Source organism: Gymnodraco acuticeps, unplaced genomic scaffold, assembly GCF_902827175.1.
Source record: "Gymnodraco acuticeps unplaced genomic scaffold, fGymAcu1.1, whole genome shotgun sequence".
NCBI classification, from domain to species: Eukaryota; Metazoa; Chordata; class Actinopteri; order Perciformes; family Bathydraconidae; genus Gymnodraco; species Gymnodraco acuticeps.
The window spans coordinates 665,471-687,981 of NW_022992339.1; the positions used below are offsets into that span (position 1 = coordinate 665,471).

Below are 22,511 nucleotides of genomic sequence, written 5' to 3' on the forward strand. Positions count from 1 at the left end.
AAGTAAAGTATCTCCAAATGTTACTTAAGTACAGTACTAGAGTAAATGTACTTATGTCCCACCTCTGCGCATGTTAAACCAACTCTGAACAAACGGTAGTAACAATGCGGAACTCGAAAATAACTCATTTTAGTGAAAAACGGTAATGAAGACCTAAGGAAGTCAATCTCCCAGCCAAGAATTAGTGCCACACAAAGAACTTGTTTTTAATCCTTCACTTGATTGAACAAAGAGATTTGACTCATTAGTTAGCTTTTGAGGTGTTTGTATGCGGATATTATTCTATCTACACAGACAAGATATTTCACTCGTTTTCAAAATGTAATGCCAAGCTTAAACCACTGGCTAACGGCTGTAGTTTCATATTAAGAGTGGTAACAATCTTCCAATCTAACTCTTTCCAAAATATGATAATAGTCTTTAAAACATACGTCTTTGGATCGGTCCAGCCAAAACAATCATTTGGAGCTTCTATCAGCGTGACTGTAGCCACCTGGTTCTGTCTGTGTGCTGGAGGACACCTTTCTGTCTCTCTCTGGGTTTCCCTTGTCTATTTCTTTCTTATTGATGTCTGACTTTTACTTATTTCTTGTTGTCTCTCCCTCGTCTCCCTTTCTCTGGGCAGATGCGAGTGGTGAAAGCATTCCGTAGTTCACAGTACGAGGGCCGGGAGAAACCGGAATCCCACAACTCCATCCACAACTTCATGGCCCACCCAGAGTTCCTCATCAACGACCTCATCCATAACATCCCGCTGATCGACGACACTGACGTAGACGACGAATCAGAGCTCAGCAGATACCAGCACCTGCACCCGGCCCTCCGCAAGCCGCCACCCCCCTCCCGCCCAGCCCCCAGCCCGCGTACACCCCACCCGCCCCTACCGCCAGTACAGCCTCCCTGTGACTCCGTGCAACAGAAACAACAACAACAACAACAACAGCAGCAGCAGTTCAACAGTCACCTACGGCAACCAAAAAAGCCCCACTGCAGCTACCCCCGGCAACCGGAACCCCCATCATCCTCAACAGCACCACCATATCCAACATGGCAGGGACAGGCCGGGGAAACCCTCCGCCCCTCACCTGGCCCATCTCTACTGTGTGGAGACCTCCTTATAACTGAACTGAGCGTGGGTCGGGGGGGAGAGAAGGGGAAGGGAGTTTTGGGGAAGAGAGGGCTGAGGACTCACACATGACATTTTCATCCCTTCCCTCACAGGAAGTTAGGGCGAGGGAGGGCCGGAGGGAGGGAGTGGACAATGGTTGGAGACTTCTGCTCACAACTCCCTGAGAATATTGCGACTTTCCCTCCTTTTGCCCTCGCTCCGGCCCTCTGAGTCTGAAAGACCACCCTCGACCGGCCGCTCTTTCCCCCTCTCTGAAGAAACCGCCCCATCCTGCCTAACTGCAGACACAGAGTCCTGAGTGACAGTGGGTTGGGGAGGGAGGGGGACAGAAACCCCCCCCCCCAAAATAAACCCCTCACATTTTACAAGGCTTCAGCCGAACAGGGGCCACGTCAGGGCCAGAGGCTGACCAACTCTGTTTCTTAGAGTTCATCTCTACCCACCTACCTACCTGCCATGGCACCAAAGTCACCCCCACCCCTGTCATTTCTCTGGCTACAGACAGATACACTGAACAACTGAAACATTGACTTTAATTAAATGTAATATGTCAACAGATTTTACATAACTGTATTAGGTTAGCTGAAAGCAATACTATTTAGTTTACATAAAATATTAGGGTCAACTTAATATGATTGCTTTCATCTAATCTAATAAATGATACATGTAATTGAAGTCAAGGTTTAAGTTTTTTCAATGCTACTTCAGTCCAAATCGTTTCTTTCTTTCATCTCTCTCTATCTTTCAGTGTGTGTATGTGTATTGTCTTGTCTCTTCTGGAAAAAACAACAACAAAAATAGGAATTGCAAACAGATGCTGTTCATTTAAACCTAATAGTCAATAGTATGGCTGCAAAAAACTACTTAAGAAGTGGGGGGGGTACATATATATACAGTTTGTGTTATCATTTGAATGTGTGGGAAGCGACAGCACAGACCTTGTCCTCTTCACACTCTCCCATCCTTTGGAGGCCAGTGTTATCTGTCACTCTGTCCACTGCTATGAGAGGATACAGCGTGTAGGATCTCACAGTGTAGTCATGGACACACTAACTTCCTCTACCTGCCATGTTGTGAACTGATGAGTCATATTTATGAAGTCCTCTTCATTTCTGTCCCATCATGCTGGCTCAAGCCGTTATGTAGTTTCCTTCACTCCCTTCATCCAATCTTCTAGTCCTTCGTTGGTGGGTTTGTGTGTCAGTAGTTTTTTTTGGAAGCATTAACCCTTTAAATGCCATCAAACACAATGCACAGGCGATGGCCCTTTAAGACTAACATGCACTCACTTCAAAGCTGCTCACGTGCCATCGGGTTGTCTCCATCGTGTGCCCTCCATGAGTCTGGAGGACGAGGAGATTGTTTCATTTGATCAGTAGGATGTTGCGTCCAGTCATTTTTACCAAGAACTACAATAATCACTGGTTGGCGTTGAATAGGAACCCATCTTATTTCAGTTTTAGCTTTAGGCCCAAGGACCCACTCAATCAGGTTTGACCAATGAGAGCTCATGTGTCATGTCCATGTGTCAAATACTGTGCTTTCTGCTTAATCATGATATTCAATTAGTTGATTGAGATACATTTCCACAAAATATTGGAGTATTACTTTAAAACTAGGGATCAATATTTTGTCTATGCTGATACCAATAAACACCCATTTTACCCCCTATTGCAGAACCGTTAAATAAAAGTATTTATCTGCTATCATGAAGGCCCACTGGCATGTGCAAGAATTAAATACAGTGCTCAGGTACTGGCCAAAATCACCAAACAAATGTACCTGAGGTTACATATAAAACATGCCATGTATTTTTTTCATGAAATACATTAGCCTGTCATATCGGAGGAAATTCCCATGTATTATGTAAGCCTTTATCTGCCGTTACAATGACATGAATCCCAGAGAGTTATTATGCTAAAGCTTTTCAATGTAAAACAGCAAACCATGCTGCATGAGCACACCCCAACGAAACAAAAAATACCAGAAAACATTTGGACAGCGCGCCAGTGACAGCGAGCATGGCGCTTGTGACATCCCACTCCACCGTCACCTCGCCGACATTCCATGGAGCATACATTCCAAACATCACATTCCAGCGTGGGTGAGAGCGCCCTCCTGTCTCCCATGATGCACTAGGTGTGCGTGAACCGCTGACTCCATGTTGCCTCGGAGCGGGACCGCAGATCTGGACCCTTCCTCCCCCTGTTGACTTTCCTGAGTTCTCACCTGCTCCTCCCCCCCGAGAAAGGCGCTGGCAGACATTATGCAACAGCCCGCCCGTGTGGACCCTCCTGCCCAGCTGGGGTCAGAAACACAGTGTCACACATGCACACAGAGAACAGTGTGTCTTGCTGGTCTGTGAGGAGGCTCTGTGGGAACACCCGTATACCTGTACAGAACCCTGTCTTCTTGAATGCTCATCATCATCATCATCATCATCATCATCATCATCATCATCATCATCATCATCATCATCATCATCATCATCATCACCACCACCTTGCCCTGACGGAGGGGGCCGGGGGGGACATTGTATTGGTCTGTCTGTTTTGAAGCATGCATTTGATATCATTAATGTCACTCTTTATGTGTTGGTAAATCATTTAGGCAACTGTGTGCTATGATCTCTCCACAACTGCTCTTTCTGTCTCTCTCTCTCTCTCACACACACACACACACACACACACACACACACACATCCTGTTCATGCCCAACCTATTCTATTCCAGCAACTCTTGGCACAGCTCTATCAATGCTTTTCTGCAGTACACCACACACACACACACACACACACACACACACACACACACACACACACACACACACAGAACAACTGGCGGATAATCCACAGTGGTGTAAATTTGACTGTCCAGTCCCTGCCATCTCTGTCCATCCGTCCAACCACGTTACATCATGATGTTGTGAGACAGTGTCACAGAAGGCAAAACACAATGTGAAAAAGAATATATTATATTTATCAAAATTATAAATTGTACAACTGCACCACTACTGTACAGATCGCCCAAATGTGCATCTTTGATTTACAGGTACTATGTTCCTGTTACACTTTTTGTTTTTTCTGATGTTTTTTTTCTTTACTCCTATTGCTTTCTGTAAAGAGAGGAACAACACAATGAAAGCGCTTGTATATTATTATTATTTTAGATTTTCTCCATCAGTGCTCCCACTGATGGAGAAAGACGGTTGCACATTCTCCTGAGCATATTCTGAGGGCTGTGTTTTCTGTCCACTGAACAGCCCCTGAAGTGTGCAGAGGCTTCTAGTCTCTTAAGACCAGAGACACCATTCTGTAAATAGAGAACAGGAGATACAGATGTACCTCATTATGATCTAAAGGACCAAGTGGAGACCCGGGGAGGAAGGAGAACTGGAGGGCGATGCAGAGCTAGAGACTGCAGGAGTGCAATGCGTCAGTGCGTTGTTTAGGCTGCTCTCTTAGATCTGCGACAAGTATTTACTGCCATGTTAAGAAGGGAAGAACTTAACGTTTTACATTATTCATTATACATACTGTTGTACATATTGTGTGTGGAATGGTCCCCCTTCTGGCACAACGCAGTGCTGTTCTGCAGACAGAAAGTGCAGCCTTACCTGTGCTAAAACGAAAAAAGACCAAAAAAAGTAAAACAACCATAAAGACTATTGAATATATTAAAGAGTTACCTGCCTGTTATTTAAGCGAATAAATATCTATATATGAGAAAGAACACACCTGTATACTGTAGACTAAATCTGTATGGAAATCTAAGAGAATTTAATGGGAATTAAGTCCAACACCTTTTGTCTGTATGAAAGATACATCAAAGTATTCTACAATAATAACTTTGACAAAGTCTGTTTGGTCCTGTGTTTTTTGTTCACAATGATTCAAAACTATACTCACATGTTCCACCTCTGGAAAGTCAAACCTGCATGGCCTGTTGTTTGGGAACAGATGCAGCGTTTATTCTCACAGGTTACTGAAATATTCATGAAGTCTTTTTGAAATGGTACTCACAGAAAATGAGTTTGATCATTTATCTTAGAGTAAAAAAAGACTGTCCCTTATTTACACCTGCAGGGGGGAAGGTGCATGACTGAAGAACGTTCTCTTAAAAGCATACATGAGGAAACACAGGGGGAGTTAGCAAAGGCTGCATTCCATTTAGCTGTGCATAGCTGACTTGTAAACATGGGGCAAGTTGGCCACTAGAAGTAAAAAAGAAAAGAAAATCTCACAACTCTTGCAGTATAATCCCAGTCTGATTTATCCAGTACTAACCATTTAAAACCCTTCAGACTTGCATGAAGTGTGAGGCTGTTTATGCTTATGCACGTTTGATCATTGAAGTGAAGAGATGTTAATGGCATTTTCTTCCGTTTTTTAAGTTGTCCCCAACACCTTTGTTTCTGTGTTGACACAGATGTTGGGATTTACACTTAGGAAGTGACATACACAGATTATCCATTTGCTTGCAAAAAACCGTACAGCTACAGTGAGCTTTCAGGTTACAAACAATGTTAAATATTTCCTTTATAGCGTAGTAAAGTAGAAGTCTTGTTACTTATATGTTTCATTGTTCTTATTTGAACACCTACATCGTCTTTAATATTATGAGTTCCTCCGATTGAGACCTGGGTCCTCATTTATAAAGGGACATACGCTCAAAAAATGGCGTACGCCAGTTTCTACGCAATGTTTGCGATTTATAAAATACAAACATGACGGGAAAACGTGCGGTCCTCCACGCAAACTCTAACCCATGCGTACGCACTAAGCACAACAACGGGAGAGACGAGAAACTGCGACACCGTTGGCAGAAGGAAGAATGGAGAGAAATATCTGGAAATAATACCATCAATAAAATATTACCTCTCATTTATCATATATGAAGAATTCATTTTCAAACATTGATTAAAGCCAATGTTAAAATTATTAAACAAACGCCTGTTTGAGACTCCTCAGTGCACACAAAAACATAACTTGGAGAAATAAATAAATACGGATATGTTATTTAAAACCACCTCGAATATGTTGTGTTAATGTTATGAAATGTTTTCTCATAAATGATGCGGTTTTGCATTTCTATAGGTTGTAGATACGAGCATGGTTTTATATACTATCATGTTTAATCATGTTTTATGCCGTTTGCTAAGACTTGATAAGTCGCTCATAAAACACAGGAGGTATGGAAGCTAAGAACACCATATGTGGTCAATTGTACAGCTAATATAACACAACACATTAGTTGTATTTCCTTTAACTGGTGGATATAGAGTTGCTGCAGTGGAGACGCTGCGCACAGCTGATCGAGCTGGGACACAAACCACCAAATACAAAAACATAATTCAGATCCAGTCGTCATGACTCCACTCCGGAGGGATTCCCCGATCATTTATTACAGTCTCTCATCAAGGGGGGGTCTCCTGTCCCCGGTACAAACACACTGCCTGAGGAAGGCTATGGCTGCTTCTCAGGTCGACTATTTTAATTTCCTCGCTCCTCGGTCTCACCGGAAGTTGATTTGCCTGCGCCATCTTGAGTACGTCCCATGGCTCTTATTTCTGCCGGAGGACCGAGGATCGAGGAGCGATCATGGAGGAGCGATAACCGAGGAACCACCAGACCATCCTCCGATGAAATCCTCAGATACTCACCCCGCCCCCTTACTGTGTATCGCTCACTGATTGGACGAGGCAGTGCATGCACTGATCTGATGCTTCTTGACATGAGAGCAGAGTGAAGAAAATACATGAACCTCACGGGAGTCACTCCTCAGTTTATACCGTGTTTTGTTTCAATTCATGTTTCATTTAGTTACAAATATGTGATCGAAATAGTGGTCAAAAATCATTTAATTCATTTATTGGAAACATTTTCATGATCGCTTTTTTCGTTTTACATTTTCATTTATTGTCATTTCCATTCAGTCAGTCATTAAGTGCTATTAAAATGTTAATGTGCTACATATCCACACAAACAAACAAAGTGTGCAATCCAATGAATGTTAATCTAACTGGGTTTTGATAGATAACATATCTCTTTTTCTTCTCTCAATTATTTTATTTCTATTGTGCACTCTAATCAATATTAATCCAACTAATGTTCGTTTATACATTTTAAGAATGGCGTTTATCTTTTTTGAGAATTAGTTCTTATTTTATTTATTGGGGTCTACAACAGATGATACAAATGTTTGTGTCAGTAAATGTGTACTAACAGAGGGGGGGGTGTGTGGAAAAACGGGGACAGAGCTGCTGTCAGACGATCAGCTGTGCAGCGTCATCACAAACGGACGTCGCTTCACCTGACGCTCCGGAGGAAAGGACGTCCCATTGCTCTTAAAACTCATTTCCCTGCTTCTCGTGGTTTCCTTGCGTCCCTCCATGCTTCCCTGGTGGGAGGGACTAAACGCAGGGAAACGCAAAGATTTCATTTAATCGACCTGAGAAGCAGCCTATGTGTATTTATGTTGTCATGAACCTTTTTCGGACCACTTATTTATTTATTTTGGTGACGATCCGACCTCCATGCTGCTACTCTGGTTCAAACTGCATCCACCAAGCAATATGATTTATCTCGACCTCCCCAAAATAACCAAAATCTGACACGGTGTGAGATGTCTTTTTTAGCTGTTCTGTCGTCATTTCCTGCTATCTTCTTCATAAAGTCAGTCAAAATGAATGAATGAATGGGCGTTTCTTTTACTATTTATAGGCAAATATGGGCGTTACGTGAATCCTGCAAAAGCTGCACCGCATTTCGAGTCGATTGCGATTTATAAAGGGAAACCGGCGTAGGAAGTGCTGTACGCACTTTCCTCGCCGGTACGCAATGTTTGGTGAATCGGAAAATGTCTGTAACTATTTTTGGGATTTCTACTATGTAAGCAACCTTCCCACGTGAATCCTACGCACGGCGTTATACCTGAGGCCCCTGAGCTGTTAAAACTCAGGCGTCTGTAGATCTCATCCTGTGGGTTATGTGGACATCTGCTCATGTCTTCGAGTTAGAGTCTATATGGACTTGTCTAAGTTTAGATCACTTTTAAAAGTTGTACTGTCATTCATTTTCTTTGTTCAATGGACCAGTGTTGCAACTGGATAAACATGAAATGATTTTCCAGTCCTGAATCTTGAGATGACTCGCTGGACCTCTGCAGGCACTGACTGTCATCGGTTAACAAAAGCACTTATATGGTTAATGAAGAACAGAAGTAGGACTCAATGGGCCAGATTTGTGAAGCTATCTGAGGCCTACTGTAGATTTACACTACAAATGTGTCAGGCAAATATGCATGTAATGTTTGCCCAATTCATAAAACCTTATGAATCAGAGAATCACCACTTATTAATCACATGAAGCCTCTATAAAGGCATCATCGCAATATCCCAATCATTATTACACATTATAGGGATGATCAAAGATTGGTGCCTCGCACTGATTTTCATTTACCCTGAGGTTGTGCTGAAATGTGCATTAAAAAATATCCCATGGTGAAATTCACAAGCTATCAGAATACCTTTATTCATCCCGCAGAGGGGACATTTGCAAATCTACCTAGCAGTAAATACCTTCACGAGCTGCAACATACATTCGACACATTAATGCATCAATAATAATCCTATATTGGAATATATATTATTCAGAAATACATTCTAGAAGTAGTCTTATGGTGAGTCTGGCCTCTGAAAGATTCCACATCTCGTCTTTACTTTCACTAAGGTAAATAGCACCATGGTATAAGCTGTTTCACCACACTAGGTCCACCTGGGAATATAATACCACAGTCTGAGATGTTTCTGTCAAAATATCTTCTCAGCAGTTTACTGTCACTCATATGATACACTTTTCATTCTCATTATCTTTAAAGTTCTCTGGTGATCAATTGAAAAACATGACTGCTGAAACTCTTCTTTACAGAACAGTGTTTTTCGGCCCATGTTGCACTTCAAGACACCTTATGTCATGATTAGGAAATGAAGCAGTTTTAATGTTTTACCTAGCGACATGTTCATTGTGAATTTAAATTTATTAATGCTGAATTCATTTGTAGAAAAAAAAATCATCTTCAGAAGGCTACTATATAACTGTCTACCTCTATTTTTGTTACACTTTGCTTATTTCCGTTAATCTTAAAGAGATAGTTCTGTTTTTGTGAGTTTGTACTATATTTTGAGTCAAAAGTCAGCTTTTATATTATACATATATACGAAATAGTTGTTTATATACATCATATTTTACAGCATCAGCTTTCTGTCAACTGGCCCTTAGGGTGAGGAAATTGAGCCACAACTAAAGCTCTCTTCAAAGTTACTGAACATCAAACGGAACTTGATGGTCTACCGCTGCCTCAATTTGTAAATCAGTTATTGTTTGACTGGTTAAACCAAACTGATCCATTAATGCACCAACGTCAAACAAAGACACACTTACTGAATGAGGCAGCAGTATTAATAAAAAAGTTTGCTGGCTTTGAAAAGAGCATAGATAAAAAGTGTAGTGTCTGGTAATAAGAACTGTCTGACCGCAAAGTAGGGTGGTGAAAAAATAAATAAATATAGCAGACACTTAAACTTATGTAGATTTTTTAGGATGACAAATAGATTTCGCTTCTGCCCCTAGCAGTACATTGCTGAACTTCCTGCTGCTACTCCTGTCTGCTTCTACAAAGTGGGGGTGAGCTGACCACCATCTTCTGTTGGTATATACACTGACCTTTGATAAATGCCTCACACAAACCCTTTCCAAAACATGCTAACTGTTTAATTCTGCAACAACAAAGAAAATCCACATCATTAGAATGATGATTTCCATTGGACACAGGAGACAATTTAAGAACTTTAAATGTTATTAAATAAGGAACAGCTAACCTGGCATCTCGTCTAACATCTGCCTATCAGCATCGCAAATCACTAATTGGCTAGTCGCAATTAACATATTATTTTAATCAAGAAATGTCATTTATTCAATTATTTCTGCCAGGTCGCAGTTCATTGTCTCCGTCCTAAATGAATAGCAATATCATGGTTACGTGCCTCCAGTATGTCTCAGCACCTCACACATTGTTGGTTTTACACCTCAGTGTCTGTATTGATTTAACAAACAAGATAAATGTGTTACTGAGCTTTACACAGGGCATTGGTAGATCAATTCCATTTGGTGTTCATGCTAACTCAGCTAACTGGCCGTAGCTATACTCAGCTAACTGGCCGTAGCTTTACTCAGCTAACTGGCCGTAGCTATACTCAGCTAACTGGACGTAGCTATACTCAGCTAACTGGACGTAGCTATACTCAGCTAACTGGTCGTAGCTTTACTCAGCTAACTGGCCGTAGCTATACTCAGCTAACTGGCCGTAGCTTTACTCAGCTAACTGGCCGTAGCTTTACTCAGCTAACTGGCCGTAGCTTTACTCAGCTAACTGGCCGTAGCTTTACTCAGCTAACTGGCCGTAGCTTTACTCAGCTAACTGGCCGTAGCTATACTCAGCTAACTGGCCGTAGCTATACTCAGCTAACTGGCCGTAGCTTTACTCAGCTAACTGGCCGTAGCTTTACTCAGCTAACTGGCCGTAGCTATACTCAGCTAACTGGCCGTAGCTTTACTCAGCTAACTGGCCGTAGCTTAACTCAGCTAACTGGCCGTAGCTTTACTCAGCTAACTGGCCGTAGCTATACTCAGCTAACTGGCCGTAGCTATACTCAGCTAACTGGCCGTAGCTTTACTCAGCTAACTGGCCGTAGCTTTACTCAGCTAACTGGCCGTAGCTTTACTCAGCTAACTGGCCGTAGCTTTACTCAGCTAACTGGACGTAGCTATACTCAGCTAACTGGCCGTAGCTTTACTCAGCTAACTGGCCGTAGCTTTACTCAGCTAACTGGCCGTAGCTATACTCAGCTAACTGGCCGTAGCTTTACTCAGCTAACTGGCCGTAGCTTTACTCAGCTAACTGGCCGTAGCTTTACTCAGCTAACTGGCCGTAGCTTTACTCAGCTAACTGGCCGTAGCTTTACTCCGCTAACTGGCCGTAGCTTTACTCAGCTAACTGGCCGTAGCTTTACTCAGCTAACTGGCCGTAGCTTTACTCAGCTAACTGGCCGTAGCTTTACTCAACTAACTGGCCGTAGCTTTACTTAGCTAATTGGCTATAGCTTTACTCAGTTAACTAGTTGTGAAGATTTCCCCATCTATCAATAAGAATGTGAAAACATTTATTTCCTAAAAATGCTGAACTTTTCCTTTAATCCTGACTTTCACATAATAATTACACAGGAATGAAGGAACTTGGAAGGCTTCAGCACAGTACAACCTCTCAACTATATTACCATGGACCCACTCTTTAAAGAAAAAAGACCACAATCTCCACTATGGTAGTTAAATATTGACTGACTGAGACAGTTTTTTTGTTTACCAGGATTTCGTGTTGGTAAGGTCTAAGCAGACTAACCATGTAAAAACTCTTTAATTTCAATAGATCTTTTTCACAGCACAATTTTGATTTGTCAGTGGAAAAAGCACAAGTGCATTCAATACCAATAACAATGGCTGAACTCCACCAAGGGAAGCTCAAAGCTGGATCACTGGAGCTTAGTATGTCATCAATATTAACCAATTCTAGGGCCTCCCCTAAGAGTCAAATGTAGACAGCTGATCGATGTTTGAAACTGGGCATTAGGCAACTTTATATTTTATATGCTAGCAGCATTAGCACTTGCATAAAAAATAAATAAATAATGTGAAAAGTTGTTTCCACATTTGATGAGACACCCAAGCCTTTTAAAGCAAAGTGGTTACCTAGGAAGCTGCGACTACGTAAATGACTTCAGAATCTTCACAGAAACTCAGGCCAATGGTTTTGCCAGATATTAAAGGAAAATATGATCTTTGTATTGAAATGCTAAATCCAATTGAAAATATATACCCTGATGCAGGTATAGCCCTGTTCATTTAACATGTGCTTTTCCTACTATGACATCTATAAATGCTTGTTTTAAACAAAAATAACTGGGATTTTTGTACGACTGGTTGTGTTATATGGTCTTTAACAGATCAGAATTATTTAACCCCCTCCCCCATACTGCAGGCTTTGCATTTCCATCAAATGATGTCTGTCATTTGTTTTGACAACCTTTACCAGACTTGACCCAAATGTTCAGGAAAAGTTAGACCATTATCGGCAGAGCTTGCTGTTTAAAAAGAGAAAAAGAGATGCATTAATATCAACAGTTCAGAACAAGACACAGTAAATATTTGTAACTCATAAACATAATGAAAATATGATTTATTTGTCCAACATCAAGGCCATTTGCCTCAAACAATAGGTATTCAAAGTTATATACACATTTACATTTGTTACACAAAAAAACTGCCATTTCACCACTTAATCAGATAACTTTGGAAGTATTTAAACAATACATTCCAATATGTCAATAAACAGGACATGACAATGAGACCATTAAGCCTCTACTAGCAACTCTGAGTAATGGAGCAGTTGTAGTACAGCCAACAAAAATGCTGCATGAAGTACAGATGTTGTGAAGGATTGATCACGTATACCATTTGTTACCGATACTACCTTTAAAAAAAAAAAATACCAGGCCACGTTGGCAGCAGCGATTCCAGCCTCGTCACCTTCCACCAGCAGAATCCACTTTAGCATAAAGAAAAATAGGTGGCGCTAAATGAAAGCATTCTTTTGTACAATGGCGCTGATTCACAAAGAGATCAATTCTTATCAACAAGGATAACAGTCTTATCTTTGTCAGCATGTTTCAACTTGACAGCTGACTCAAGATCACTCTTTGTGGAGCTTCACCTTCATCTTAACATTTACATTAAGAATTCTTTAATTCAACTCTTACTTAGATATTAACTGAAATCAAATCATTTTCAATATCAAACGGTTAACATAAGAGTATAAAAAGTACTAAAATCTACTAACTAGGAACAAGAAGTACAAACAGAAGTAGTGAGGTCTCTGCCTCGAGCCTGTGAAAAAAACATTTCTTGTCTGATCCTTACCATGGAGCCAAGCAGGTAAAGGTGTTCAGAAAGCCACTCATCCCGCATGGAGGATCAACCAATACCTAGAAGAAACTGTCAACAAGGTTTAGCAGTAACGTGTTTTAAATCCATCATTACACAGAAACACATGCACATTCAGCAGTTCTTAGGTAATCTTAACTTATTCAACAGTGTTCATCCACCCTCAAGGGGTTCAGTACAGAGCAAGTTCAGTCTCAAAATCTGAAAACAGAGGTAAGTACTTGACCCTACATTTTGAGTGTTGCGCTTGCACTCTCGGCACACTTGGTGCAGAACTCCACAGAGACGTGGTTCTTGTCCACGTGCAGACACACACCGCCAGATGTCTCTTTCTCCTCCACTTTCACGCGCTTCCTCGGTAAAGCGTAGTCGTGGTCGTTCGAGTCAGGCCCCTGGAAAAGCGAGGAAGATAATTTCATCCCATTCACACCGCTCAGTCTGGACAAGAGCTGGGCTAACATGCTCTCATTGGCCAGCACGGCTCTTAGGTACCTGGTCTCGTCTTCCAACTCTTCCACCCTCTTGGTCAGCTGAGAATTCTCCTGTTTGAGCACGTTGTTTTCTGTCGACAGGACGCCGACTTTCTTCTCCAAGCTGTTGACATACTCTTTCTTCCTGAGACGATTCAATCTGGCAGCGATGGCGTTTTTGTTGATCATGCGACTCGACTGGTTTTGCCTGTTCTTAGTCTTCAAGTCAGATGATGATCTCTCTGGAGACGAAGACGTTGAAGCTTCAACTTCAGAATCCTGGTCTTTGGCACTGCACATATCAAGATCTGCCAACTCAATATCAAAGAGAGAGGATACGGTGTCTCTTTCAAGTGTCCATTTTAAGTCTTCAATTCCAAATAGGTCGTTTAGCTCTATTCCTGTGGCGTCAATATCTTCAGCTGGGAACCCTTCAGATGGACTTGGGAGATCTTCGACAGTTTCCATCACATCTCCCACATGGACCTCCAGAGACTGACCCTCCGTGCTGTTCATGGTGCGTCCTCTTCTTCTGGTGATCATTGTGGTTTGTCAGTGAGACGGCAAGGAGTCTGTCAAGAAGATGTCTAGCGGTTCCTCACCTGGGGGGGATAAATTAAATGTACTGTTAGGGTGAAAACTTTCAGCAATTAAACGATTAGTTTATCAAGGCAATGTATCATGTCGATATCAATTTAATAACTGGAGCAAAGTTGAGTAAATATTTGATAACAATTTCAAACATATATCAAATACTTAGCACAAAGCAATATATTTTCACTGTGGTCTTTGGACACATCTCATTGCATCGTGTGGTTTAAGTAATAACTGTGATCCACTTTGAGGATTATTTAGTCGATAATCTTTAAAAGAAGGATCTGCTGAATTGATTAACATGCACGCTTAGTGTGGAGCTGGAATGCATTAAACGTCAGACACAATACTACATTTAACTGGGCTACTAAATGCATAAATTCAGACGGTGCAGTCATGCAGTTTCTTGGAGGCACAGACAATAGCTGAGTTGGCTGAACGTATTACAAACGTAAGGTTAGCTGATATGTTGCTCAAGCTAGGCCCAGAGGCGTAAGCTAGTACTATACGTAGTTTAACAATGTATGCTCTGCAATGCACCCTGTCACACATACACCTCACTATACTATACACAATACACCTCAATATACAATCGACAACAAATGCAAATGGCAACATTAATCTTAATAAAAGTAGCTTTCTCTCAAGGCCTTGAGTGTCCTGGGAGCCTCCTAGCTTTAGTACCCGGCTAACGTTGGTCTAACTTAAGTCCACCTGCCGTATGCTAATGAACAAAAACACGGAATCTAACTTAATTAAAGCATCATGCTGTATTTTATTCAGGTGGTTAACATCTACCTCACACATTATACTAGCGACTGCCGGCTCGTTAAGTGTTAAAGCGAACTAAAGCCATAAGGTGTTAACTAAGAGAAGCAGCTAACGTTAGCTAATGAGTGACGCAGCATCTTAAAAAGGCCACTTCCCCAGCCGACTACTCACCGTCCTGTTTGAGAAATAAATGCAACAATAGATGATTGCAGCAGAGTCATTCGATGAAACGGAGCTGGTTACAGAAGGCTGGCTCCACCGCTCACAGCTCGGAAGTGAAGCGGACAATGGCGCGCTCCAACAAGGACCGATGTCACTACCCGATCTGCATTGCGCATGTGCGAAATGGTCTGCCATATTTGACAACTACATACGGCAACGCAAATAGGACATTTGACACAGTGGCGTTTGGCAAAACATAAAATAAAACCCGATAATATTAATCTGAACGAGAGATGAGTTATTGTTATTACAACGTGACTTCACTATTATTTACCAACTCCTTTTATTGGGTTAAGTACATTGTCAGAATAAGTGAGAAATGGATTTAACTTCTGTTAGACAGCTATCGGGTAGTGACAGTGACAACTGTCACAACCAAGTCGACCTGCAAAGACACTTCCGGAAAAACATTCAAAAATAAAAGCACAACTAAATATTTCAATATGACGCAGTCAATAATAAAGACCATGTTAACAGTGGTGGAAGAAGTACTCATATATTATTTGCTTAAGTAAAAGCTACACTACAGTGTAAATACTCAGGTACAAATAAAAGTCCTCCAACCAAATATGTACTTAAGTAAAAGTTCCAAATTAGAAGCATCAAAGTATACTTAAAATACCAAAAGTAAAAATACTCAATTTGCAGAATGTCCTATTTAAGCACCATATATTTTATTTTGTTGTATTATAATTATTGATGGATTTATGATTTCATCACTTCAGTGTTGCACATAATGATAATAACGATGATAATGCATTAGTTGATGTATATGTTTTATTATAATCTAACACTGCAAACTAAATATTAACTAAATATGAACAAATAAATGTAGTGGAGTACAAGTATAAAGTAGCATAATGTGGAAATATCTAAGTACCTAAATGTTTTACTCAAGTACTTGTATTTAATGTTATAGGTACATATATACTGTTTGATTGTTCATACCGTGTGATTTATATTACTTATGGATGCGTCTCCTTAAGTAATATCAATAGAAATATTATCATTCATGTAGTGTTTGTAGTTCTCTTGAACATTCATGTGAACTCTATAACTGTTGATCCGTTATACTTAGCTGCTGGAATTGGATAGGCAGGCATGAACAGAACCCAGAGATAGTTCTCTTCACATTGTCGATTAGAAGATTAGATTAGTTTTGTCTGTTTATGGCACTCTCCATGTTCGACATTCTTTCAAACCAAAATACTGCAATCCAGCTCCACACATTTTAAACTAAAATAAAAACAATCATATTCCTTCAGTATCATTTCTTTTATTGAAGATAAGTGAACACCTTGAAATTACAACATAACCCTTCTGCCAGGATTTTCAACTGAAAGGCATCTACTCCAAATCCTCTTTTAGGGACTGACTACTTCATTAACAGTGCAAGTCAACGTCAATGAAAGGTGGAAGAAAGGAAAGACATCGCTGTAAAGCCTGTGTTCTGCATTCTTGCCTGATAAATGACTCAAAAAAGGCTTGATGCCAGCAGCCAGGGACTAAACTTCCAGCATAACAACAATTCAAAAAAGTTGAAGGCCAGATTTCAGCTTGTTAACATCACTGTGGTTCCAAAGGAGACCATCAGCTGTTCTCACTGATGCAGAGACCGCAGAGGCAGTGTGTGTCGTACTGCTGTCCAACTCCACCGGCTGGTCAAAGACAGTCATTGTGGAGTAGTTTTCCACCATGAGGCATGATGGGTCATCTGACTGTCCAGGTACTTTACCAAGAGGATAGTTCTTCCACAGAACTTTATCGTTGCACACCTGCCATGGAGAACCTCGGAGCAATTTAGCCTTTTCAGCCTGAGCATCCGCCCATTTGTGCTCGGAGGAGGACTCACTCCTTCTCTCCGCGTCAGACGTGGAGCGCCATCGCTGGCTGTGGCGCCGCGACTGCTGCAGCTTCTCATGCAAACTCTCCAGTGTGTATATGGGCTGTCGTTTGTGCTCCAGAAAAGTGTCACATTCAGAGTGGCCAATTTGTGTGTAGATGGAGCAGAGCTGGAGCAGCCGCTGTCGGGTCTCCAGAGGGAGAGGATGCTCCATGTCGTCCAGGATTAACTGCAGCAGGTGAGGCGTGCTGACACAGGGAGCATCCAGGCATGCCGAGAGCAGCTGCTGCCACCTCAGCTGGATGCGGTTCACAAAGATCCTATCCTTCATCCTGGTCTTCTTCTGTCCCTTCGTTTCAAAATGGTATTCAAATTTGTTGCTGTTGCAGAGAATGATTTCTGAAATCCAAGTAGAAATGTAGAAAGCCCTTTGATTATTATTCTGCTCTTTGGCGAGCTGCTTCAGTTCAACAAACAGCTTCTCCAGGAGCACGTGAATGAAGGACGGGGAGTTGAGCACCTTCACGAGGGGCAGCCAGAAGCGCAGCAAGGTTTGAGGGAGTCTGAGCTCAAAAGGACCAGCGCTGTCAAAAGAGTCACAACCTAAAGTTTCCAGCTGTTCAGCAGTAGGGACTAGAAATCCATCTTCCAGCAACACGTCAATCAGCAGGTTACTGGACTGCAAAGCAAACTGCTTGATCTCACCTAGCAACCAGCTCATGTCTGCAAAGGGGGCTGGCGACATGTTCTTCTCTTTGTCTTCAGGAAGCCCGTCAAAAGCCTGGAACTGCTCCTTCTCATAAGATATCAGCAGCTCCCGTGCATTCTTGTAGGCTTCCATTTCTTTTTGCCTTGCAATGAGCTCCCCCCCTTTCAGGTCAGCCTCCTCATCCTCTCCATCAGACTCTGACTCCCAGTCCTCACCGGGCCCTCCTCCCAGCTGCCTGGACCAGTACTCATGCTGGAGCCACTCCAACACCACCTTGCATCCCTTTCGACACCACTTCAAGGTGGGAAGCTTCCTGTGGGTGAAGTCATGCCTCAGGTCGACCACCCACGCTGGGATGTTCAGGTTCCCAGCCAGCCGCCTCAGGGGACGGGCTGTTTTCCCCTGCTGTCTCTCAGTGATCAAATTGACGAACCTAATAATACATAAATAAGAATAGCAATTATTAAACAAATTACAAGGAATTGGTTAAATGATAATAACTTCATTAACTCACAATGGAATAATCTAGAAAATGAAATCTATGGAATGGAAAAAATAACCATGAGAATCAGAAACCAAGTTCATATATTTGATGAACGATGGGAAAATGGGTAAGTCATAAAACATTTATAATGTGTTGTTAAAATGTGACAGTTAATCCATGTCGTCATGTGTAAATGTATAAGTAATTATCAATGTGTGTGTTTTGTTTCTTTCTTCTCCTTTATTGGATTGCTATGTAGATGTTGTATGCAGGACTTGTAGTAACAACAAATGTTTATTTTGTTATGTATGCCTTGTAATCAAATAATTTCTTCAAATGCAAAAAATGGTCGAACCTCATCAGGGCGGCTCCATAGAGCAGGACCAGGTCGTCTCCGTCCAGCTGGCCCGACCGGTCCAGCACCTGGCACCGAACCAGGTCCGCCGTGCAGTCCACCGCCACCGGGCTGCTGTTGGCGTACCGGCCTCTCCAGGCTGAGATCCGCTGCAGGGCGTACCTCTGTAGAGCGGGATCCTTGGAGTACAGGTACTCCAGAACCTGGTCCCACTCAGCCTTGTTGGTCCACGCCACCACATGGCGTCTTTTCTCCGCGCTCCTTTTCTTCATGTTATCGGTGTTAGAGGCGGTCGGTCGAACAGGTTAACAACTTACACACATACCTCTCCTGAACGCAGAGAAACGGGACTCCTGACGGTCGTTAAAAACAAAACCAGCTCTGAGTCGCAGCGTGGAAGTGTTCGGTTCGGATTGTATCGCATCCCGGAAGTGACGTCCTCTTCTTTAGTGTAATGGCGGACTACTAACCAACGTTGAAGGTGCGTGTCGCCACCTGCTGCACCGTAGGACAACTTTCTCACATATTTAAATAAAACCTGTGATGTTCGTATATTTAAAACATCCATTTGATTCTGAACTTGTTTGTCTTCTGTCTCTAACAGCCCTTATGGCTCATGGATGTGTTGAGTTCCACTTTCTTCGCCACGGAAATGTCATGTTTAGTATTCTTCAACTAAATAAGCGTACTGTGAACTAGTATAATAATAATTCGAAATGCATTTATCTTGGGAATTGTATCTCATATTGCCACATGTTTCACTTTCAGGGGGGTTATTTATTTAATGCAACATTTATTTGACAGTCTGTTATATTCAAATGAATATGCAATGTTTATCCAACAGATGGAAATAAAAAGGGCTGTGAAATATATTGAAATATTATTATTAAATTAATAGAAGCAGTCTTTTAAAAGAACATTTATTTACACAAAAATTAACTAATATATTATTATTAATTAGTTTCAAAGTTTCAAGACAACAATATATTTCAAATAACAATTAATAATAATAACATATATAAAATAAAATAATGAATTATGAACTAGTTATAGTAATTAATTACATCACATTAAACTAGCTGCAAAAAATGTTATGTAGATTAGTAAATGTAATGTAATGTAATTTAGTAAATGTTTTGTGTGTAGAATGGAGTTGAGCACATGCTTCACTGACTGTATACCTGTATACTGTATTGACATAACTGTTGATTTGCTGTAAAATGATTGGTCACTCATGGGGTGAGTTCTTATTAAACATCCATGGGTGCGTCTCACTTCGGTTATTTTTCATTTCCTCGCTCCTCGGGCTCGGTATCACCGGAAGTTGATTTGTCTGTGCGCCATCTTGAGCAATAGAGTGGCGAAGTCACTGGGACCTTATTTCGGAAAAATTATGTATTGAAGTCAATGGAGAGAGAAAACGTATCTTTCAATCCCGTTTGAATTGTGCCACGAATTACACATATGATGTTTGTCAATTTAAAAATAATTTCCATGTCAAAAAAGTCACAGTTTGTCGTAAAACTGTTGAAATATAAGACTATGAAAAATACGCAACTAGAAAGACTATAAATCCCAGAGTCGCGTAAGTGATGTCATAACTGATGTCCCAATTGTTTTCCCCCACCAAATAAGAGATAGCTAAAATAAGATAACTTTAACAAGATGCCTGTGTGCTTAGTACCAGGTTGTTACCATACCAGCAATGGGTCTTGCTCGTTCTTTTGCTTCCCGTCTGATGAAAGGACCAGGAGTGGCTGGATCAAGTTAGCTACCTAGCTAGTAGCAAGCACGTTAGTTAGCATTACAGTCTTAGCCTTGTCATTTTTATTAGCCTTAACATGAAGTAACATCAAGTAACCCAAAATGTTAAACAGTAAGAGTAGTAGTCATATTTCGTGAACCCTTTGAAGAGTACTGTCACACCGGTGTGATCATTCTATAATACACAATTTAAGCCCGGGGGAGAAATACTAACGCTAGCATCGGCGATCACCGATCTTTTGTACTTCATGCTATCTGCACAAATGGTTGACATTACACATTAAAAAGACCAGGCCGTTCAGAGAGAATCAAAGGAAGGCAGGCAGGCAGGCAGCTTTGCATGACATTCTTCTGGACGTGTTTCATTGTGTTGATAGTGAGGGTAGTCAATCACTTTTTTGACAAGACAGTAGTGACGGCCATCTTGGTGACGTGTGTTGTTTTGAGAGTCTGCGAGACCAGAAATGTAGTTCATTAAGCGTTTCACACAAAAAATGTGTTACTTCACAGTTTTACGACACATTTTTATTTTTTGACTTGCAAAATGATCTTTTAAATTGACAAACATCATATGTGTACTCTATAGAGCAGTGGTTCTCAAACTTTTTTCACTCATGTACCCCCTTTGAAAAAAAAATTCAGCCAAGTACCCCCTGATCAGCGCAAAAACTATTTGTTAAGGAAAAAAAGCCTATATAAAGAGGTACAGTGCAGCGCTGCACCATCATTGTCTGATTTATTAAAACAACAACCTTGTAACTGAGAAGCACTTAAATGCTACACTTCAAATGTTTACAATCCATCACTAAATTCATGGCAAACCAATTTTAACATCATGCAATAACACTAAGACGACATTAGTTGCACTGAACTGATCTTTTTAATAAGTTGTACAATGTAGTGAGAAACATGCATGTTTCTCACTACAAAGATCCTCAGTGAAGCTCAAGCCCATGGGCTTGAGCTTCACTGAGGATCTTTGTCATTCTGACAGGGAGGCAAACTGCAGTTATTACACTTCGCGTTTTGAAATATGTGTAACTCTGTTAATATAAAACCCACACTGCTAAAACTTTGTTACTTTTCCTAAAATTGGTATATTTATTTATTTATTTTGGGGCGTGGGGAATGAAGAGAAAAAATATAGTAGCATTTTATGAGCATGGGATTTTGACCCCTCATATAAGATATGCATAATGCTGCGCTATACTTTGCGGCCACACGCCGTTGCCAAGCAACGCTTATTGTTTAGGTGTCATTTGATAAGCAGGCAGTCATATAATTAACTAGAACTAGCTAGATCTGATAGATTTGGACATAGACGCACGCGAGTGAAGTCTAAGGATGCGAGAGAGAGATCAGAGATCCGATCAGCTGCTGCTGACTGAGAACACGCAGCTCTGCATGATCACAGCTCCGCCGCTGTGACGGACCGTTGAGCCGAGCAAAAATACACTAAGAGTTAGACCTAACACACTTAGCTAGTTTATCTACTCTGGTACTAGCTAAACTAGTTATAAATATATTTATTTTTTACTGTCGGTCACTTATTAGAGGTTCAGCGAGCTGCACGAGACTGACGGGCTGTCAGGAGAGGGAGAGGAAAAGAGAGCACCCCGTTTATTTTTCCCATTTTATTATCCAGAATTACTGTAAACCTTTGAATTAAGTAGTTAAACTACTATTAGTAGTTTGTGTAAATGCATGTGTGTATGAATTATACGTTTTTGTTTTTGTATGATTTTAGTAGAATAAATTAAAAAAAAGGTTTTTTTTTCATTAACATAAAATAAATCTCACGTACCCCCTGCAGTACTCCAACGTACCCCTAGGGGTCCGCGTACCCCCATTTGAGAACCACTGAGTGACGAAGTCCCTCCCCTTCCGGGGGAGCTCCATGGGAACTTATTTCGGAAAAATTATTGAAGTCAATGGAGAGAGAAAGATTATCTTTTGATCCCGTTTGAATTGTGCCACGAATTACACATATGATGTTTGTCAATTTAAAAGATAATTTTGCAAGTCAAAAAAATAAAAATGTGTCGTAAAACTGTGACTTTTTTGACATGGAAATTATTTTTTAAGATTGACAAACATCATGTGTAATTCATGGCACAA

The 22,511-nt window shown here is 41.1% G+C and overlaps 3 protein-coding genes across 4 annotated transcripts in view; 1 reads left to right on the plus strand and 2 right to left on the minus strand.

The window, feature by feature from the left end:
• Positions 1 to 4,988, plus strand: part of atp2b3b (ATPase plasma membrane Ca2+ transporting 3b) — a gene marked incomplete at its 5' end in the record, with an annotated part of 48,682 nt that extends 43,694 nt beyond the window's left edge. The window contains 2 exon segments of the mRNA XM_034208657.1: positions 626 to 835; positions 837 to 4,988. Coding sequence (XP_034064548.1) covers positions 626 to 835; positions 837 to 1,121 — 495 coding nt within the window.
• A 7,412-nt stretch (positions 4,989 to 12,400) lies between these two features.
• crebzf (CREB/ATF bZIP transcription factor) lies at positions 12,401 to 15,357 on the minus strand. Of its 2 annotated transcripts, XM_034208684.1 has the most exons (4): positions 15,188 to 15,357; positions 13,413 to 14,253; positions 13,158 to 13,232; positions 12,401 to 12,786 (listed from the first exon to the last, which is right to left on the minus strand). In XM_034208684.1, the coding sequence occupies exons 2-3, from the start codon at positions 14,192 to 14,194 to the stop codon at positions 13,223 to 13,225; spliced, it is 792 nt and encodes a 263-aa protein (XP_034064575.1). In that variant the 5' UTR covers positions 14,195 to 14,253; positions 15,188 to 15,357; the 3' UTR covers positions 12,401 to 12,786; positions 13,158 to 13,222. The 2 variants fall into 2 exon arrangements, with proteins under 2 accessions (XP_034064575.1, XP_034064576.1); XM_034208685.1 differs by having other exon boundaries at positions 13,158 to 14,253.
• Positions 15,358 to 16,494: 1,137 nt separating this feature from the next.
• Positions 16,495 to 19,091, minus strand: las1l (LAS1 like ribosome biogenesis factor). Its single transcript, XM_034208651.1, has 2 exons — positions 18,630 to 19,091; positions 16,495 to 18,223 (listed from the first exon to the last, which is right to left on the minus strand). Exons 1-2 carry the CDS (start codon positions 18,899 to 18,901, stop codon positions 16,768 to 16,770), a joined length of 1,728 nt encoding a protein of 575 aa, XP_034064542.1. The 5' UTR covers positions 18,902 to 19,091; the 3' UTR covers positions 16,495 to 16,767.
• Between the last annotated feature and the right edge of the window lie 3,420 nt (positions 19,092 to 22,511).

Bases quoted from the DNA above. Each gene is read 5' to 3' on its own strand.
- crebzf (XM_034208684.1), bottom strand. From the start codon at position 14,194: ATGATCACCAGAAGAAGAGGACGCACCATGAACAGCACGGAGGGTCAG.
- las1l (XM_034208651.1), bottom strand. From the start codon at position 18,901: ATGAAGAAAAGGAGCGCGGAGAAAAGACGCCATGTGGTGGCGTGGACC. The intron at 18,224-18,629 runs GTTCGACCATTT...ATGTATTATTAG, and splicing joins TATGGAGCCGCCCTGATGAG to GTTCGTCAATTTGATCACTG.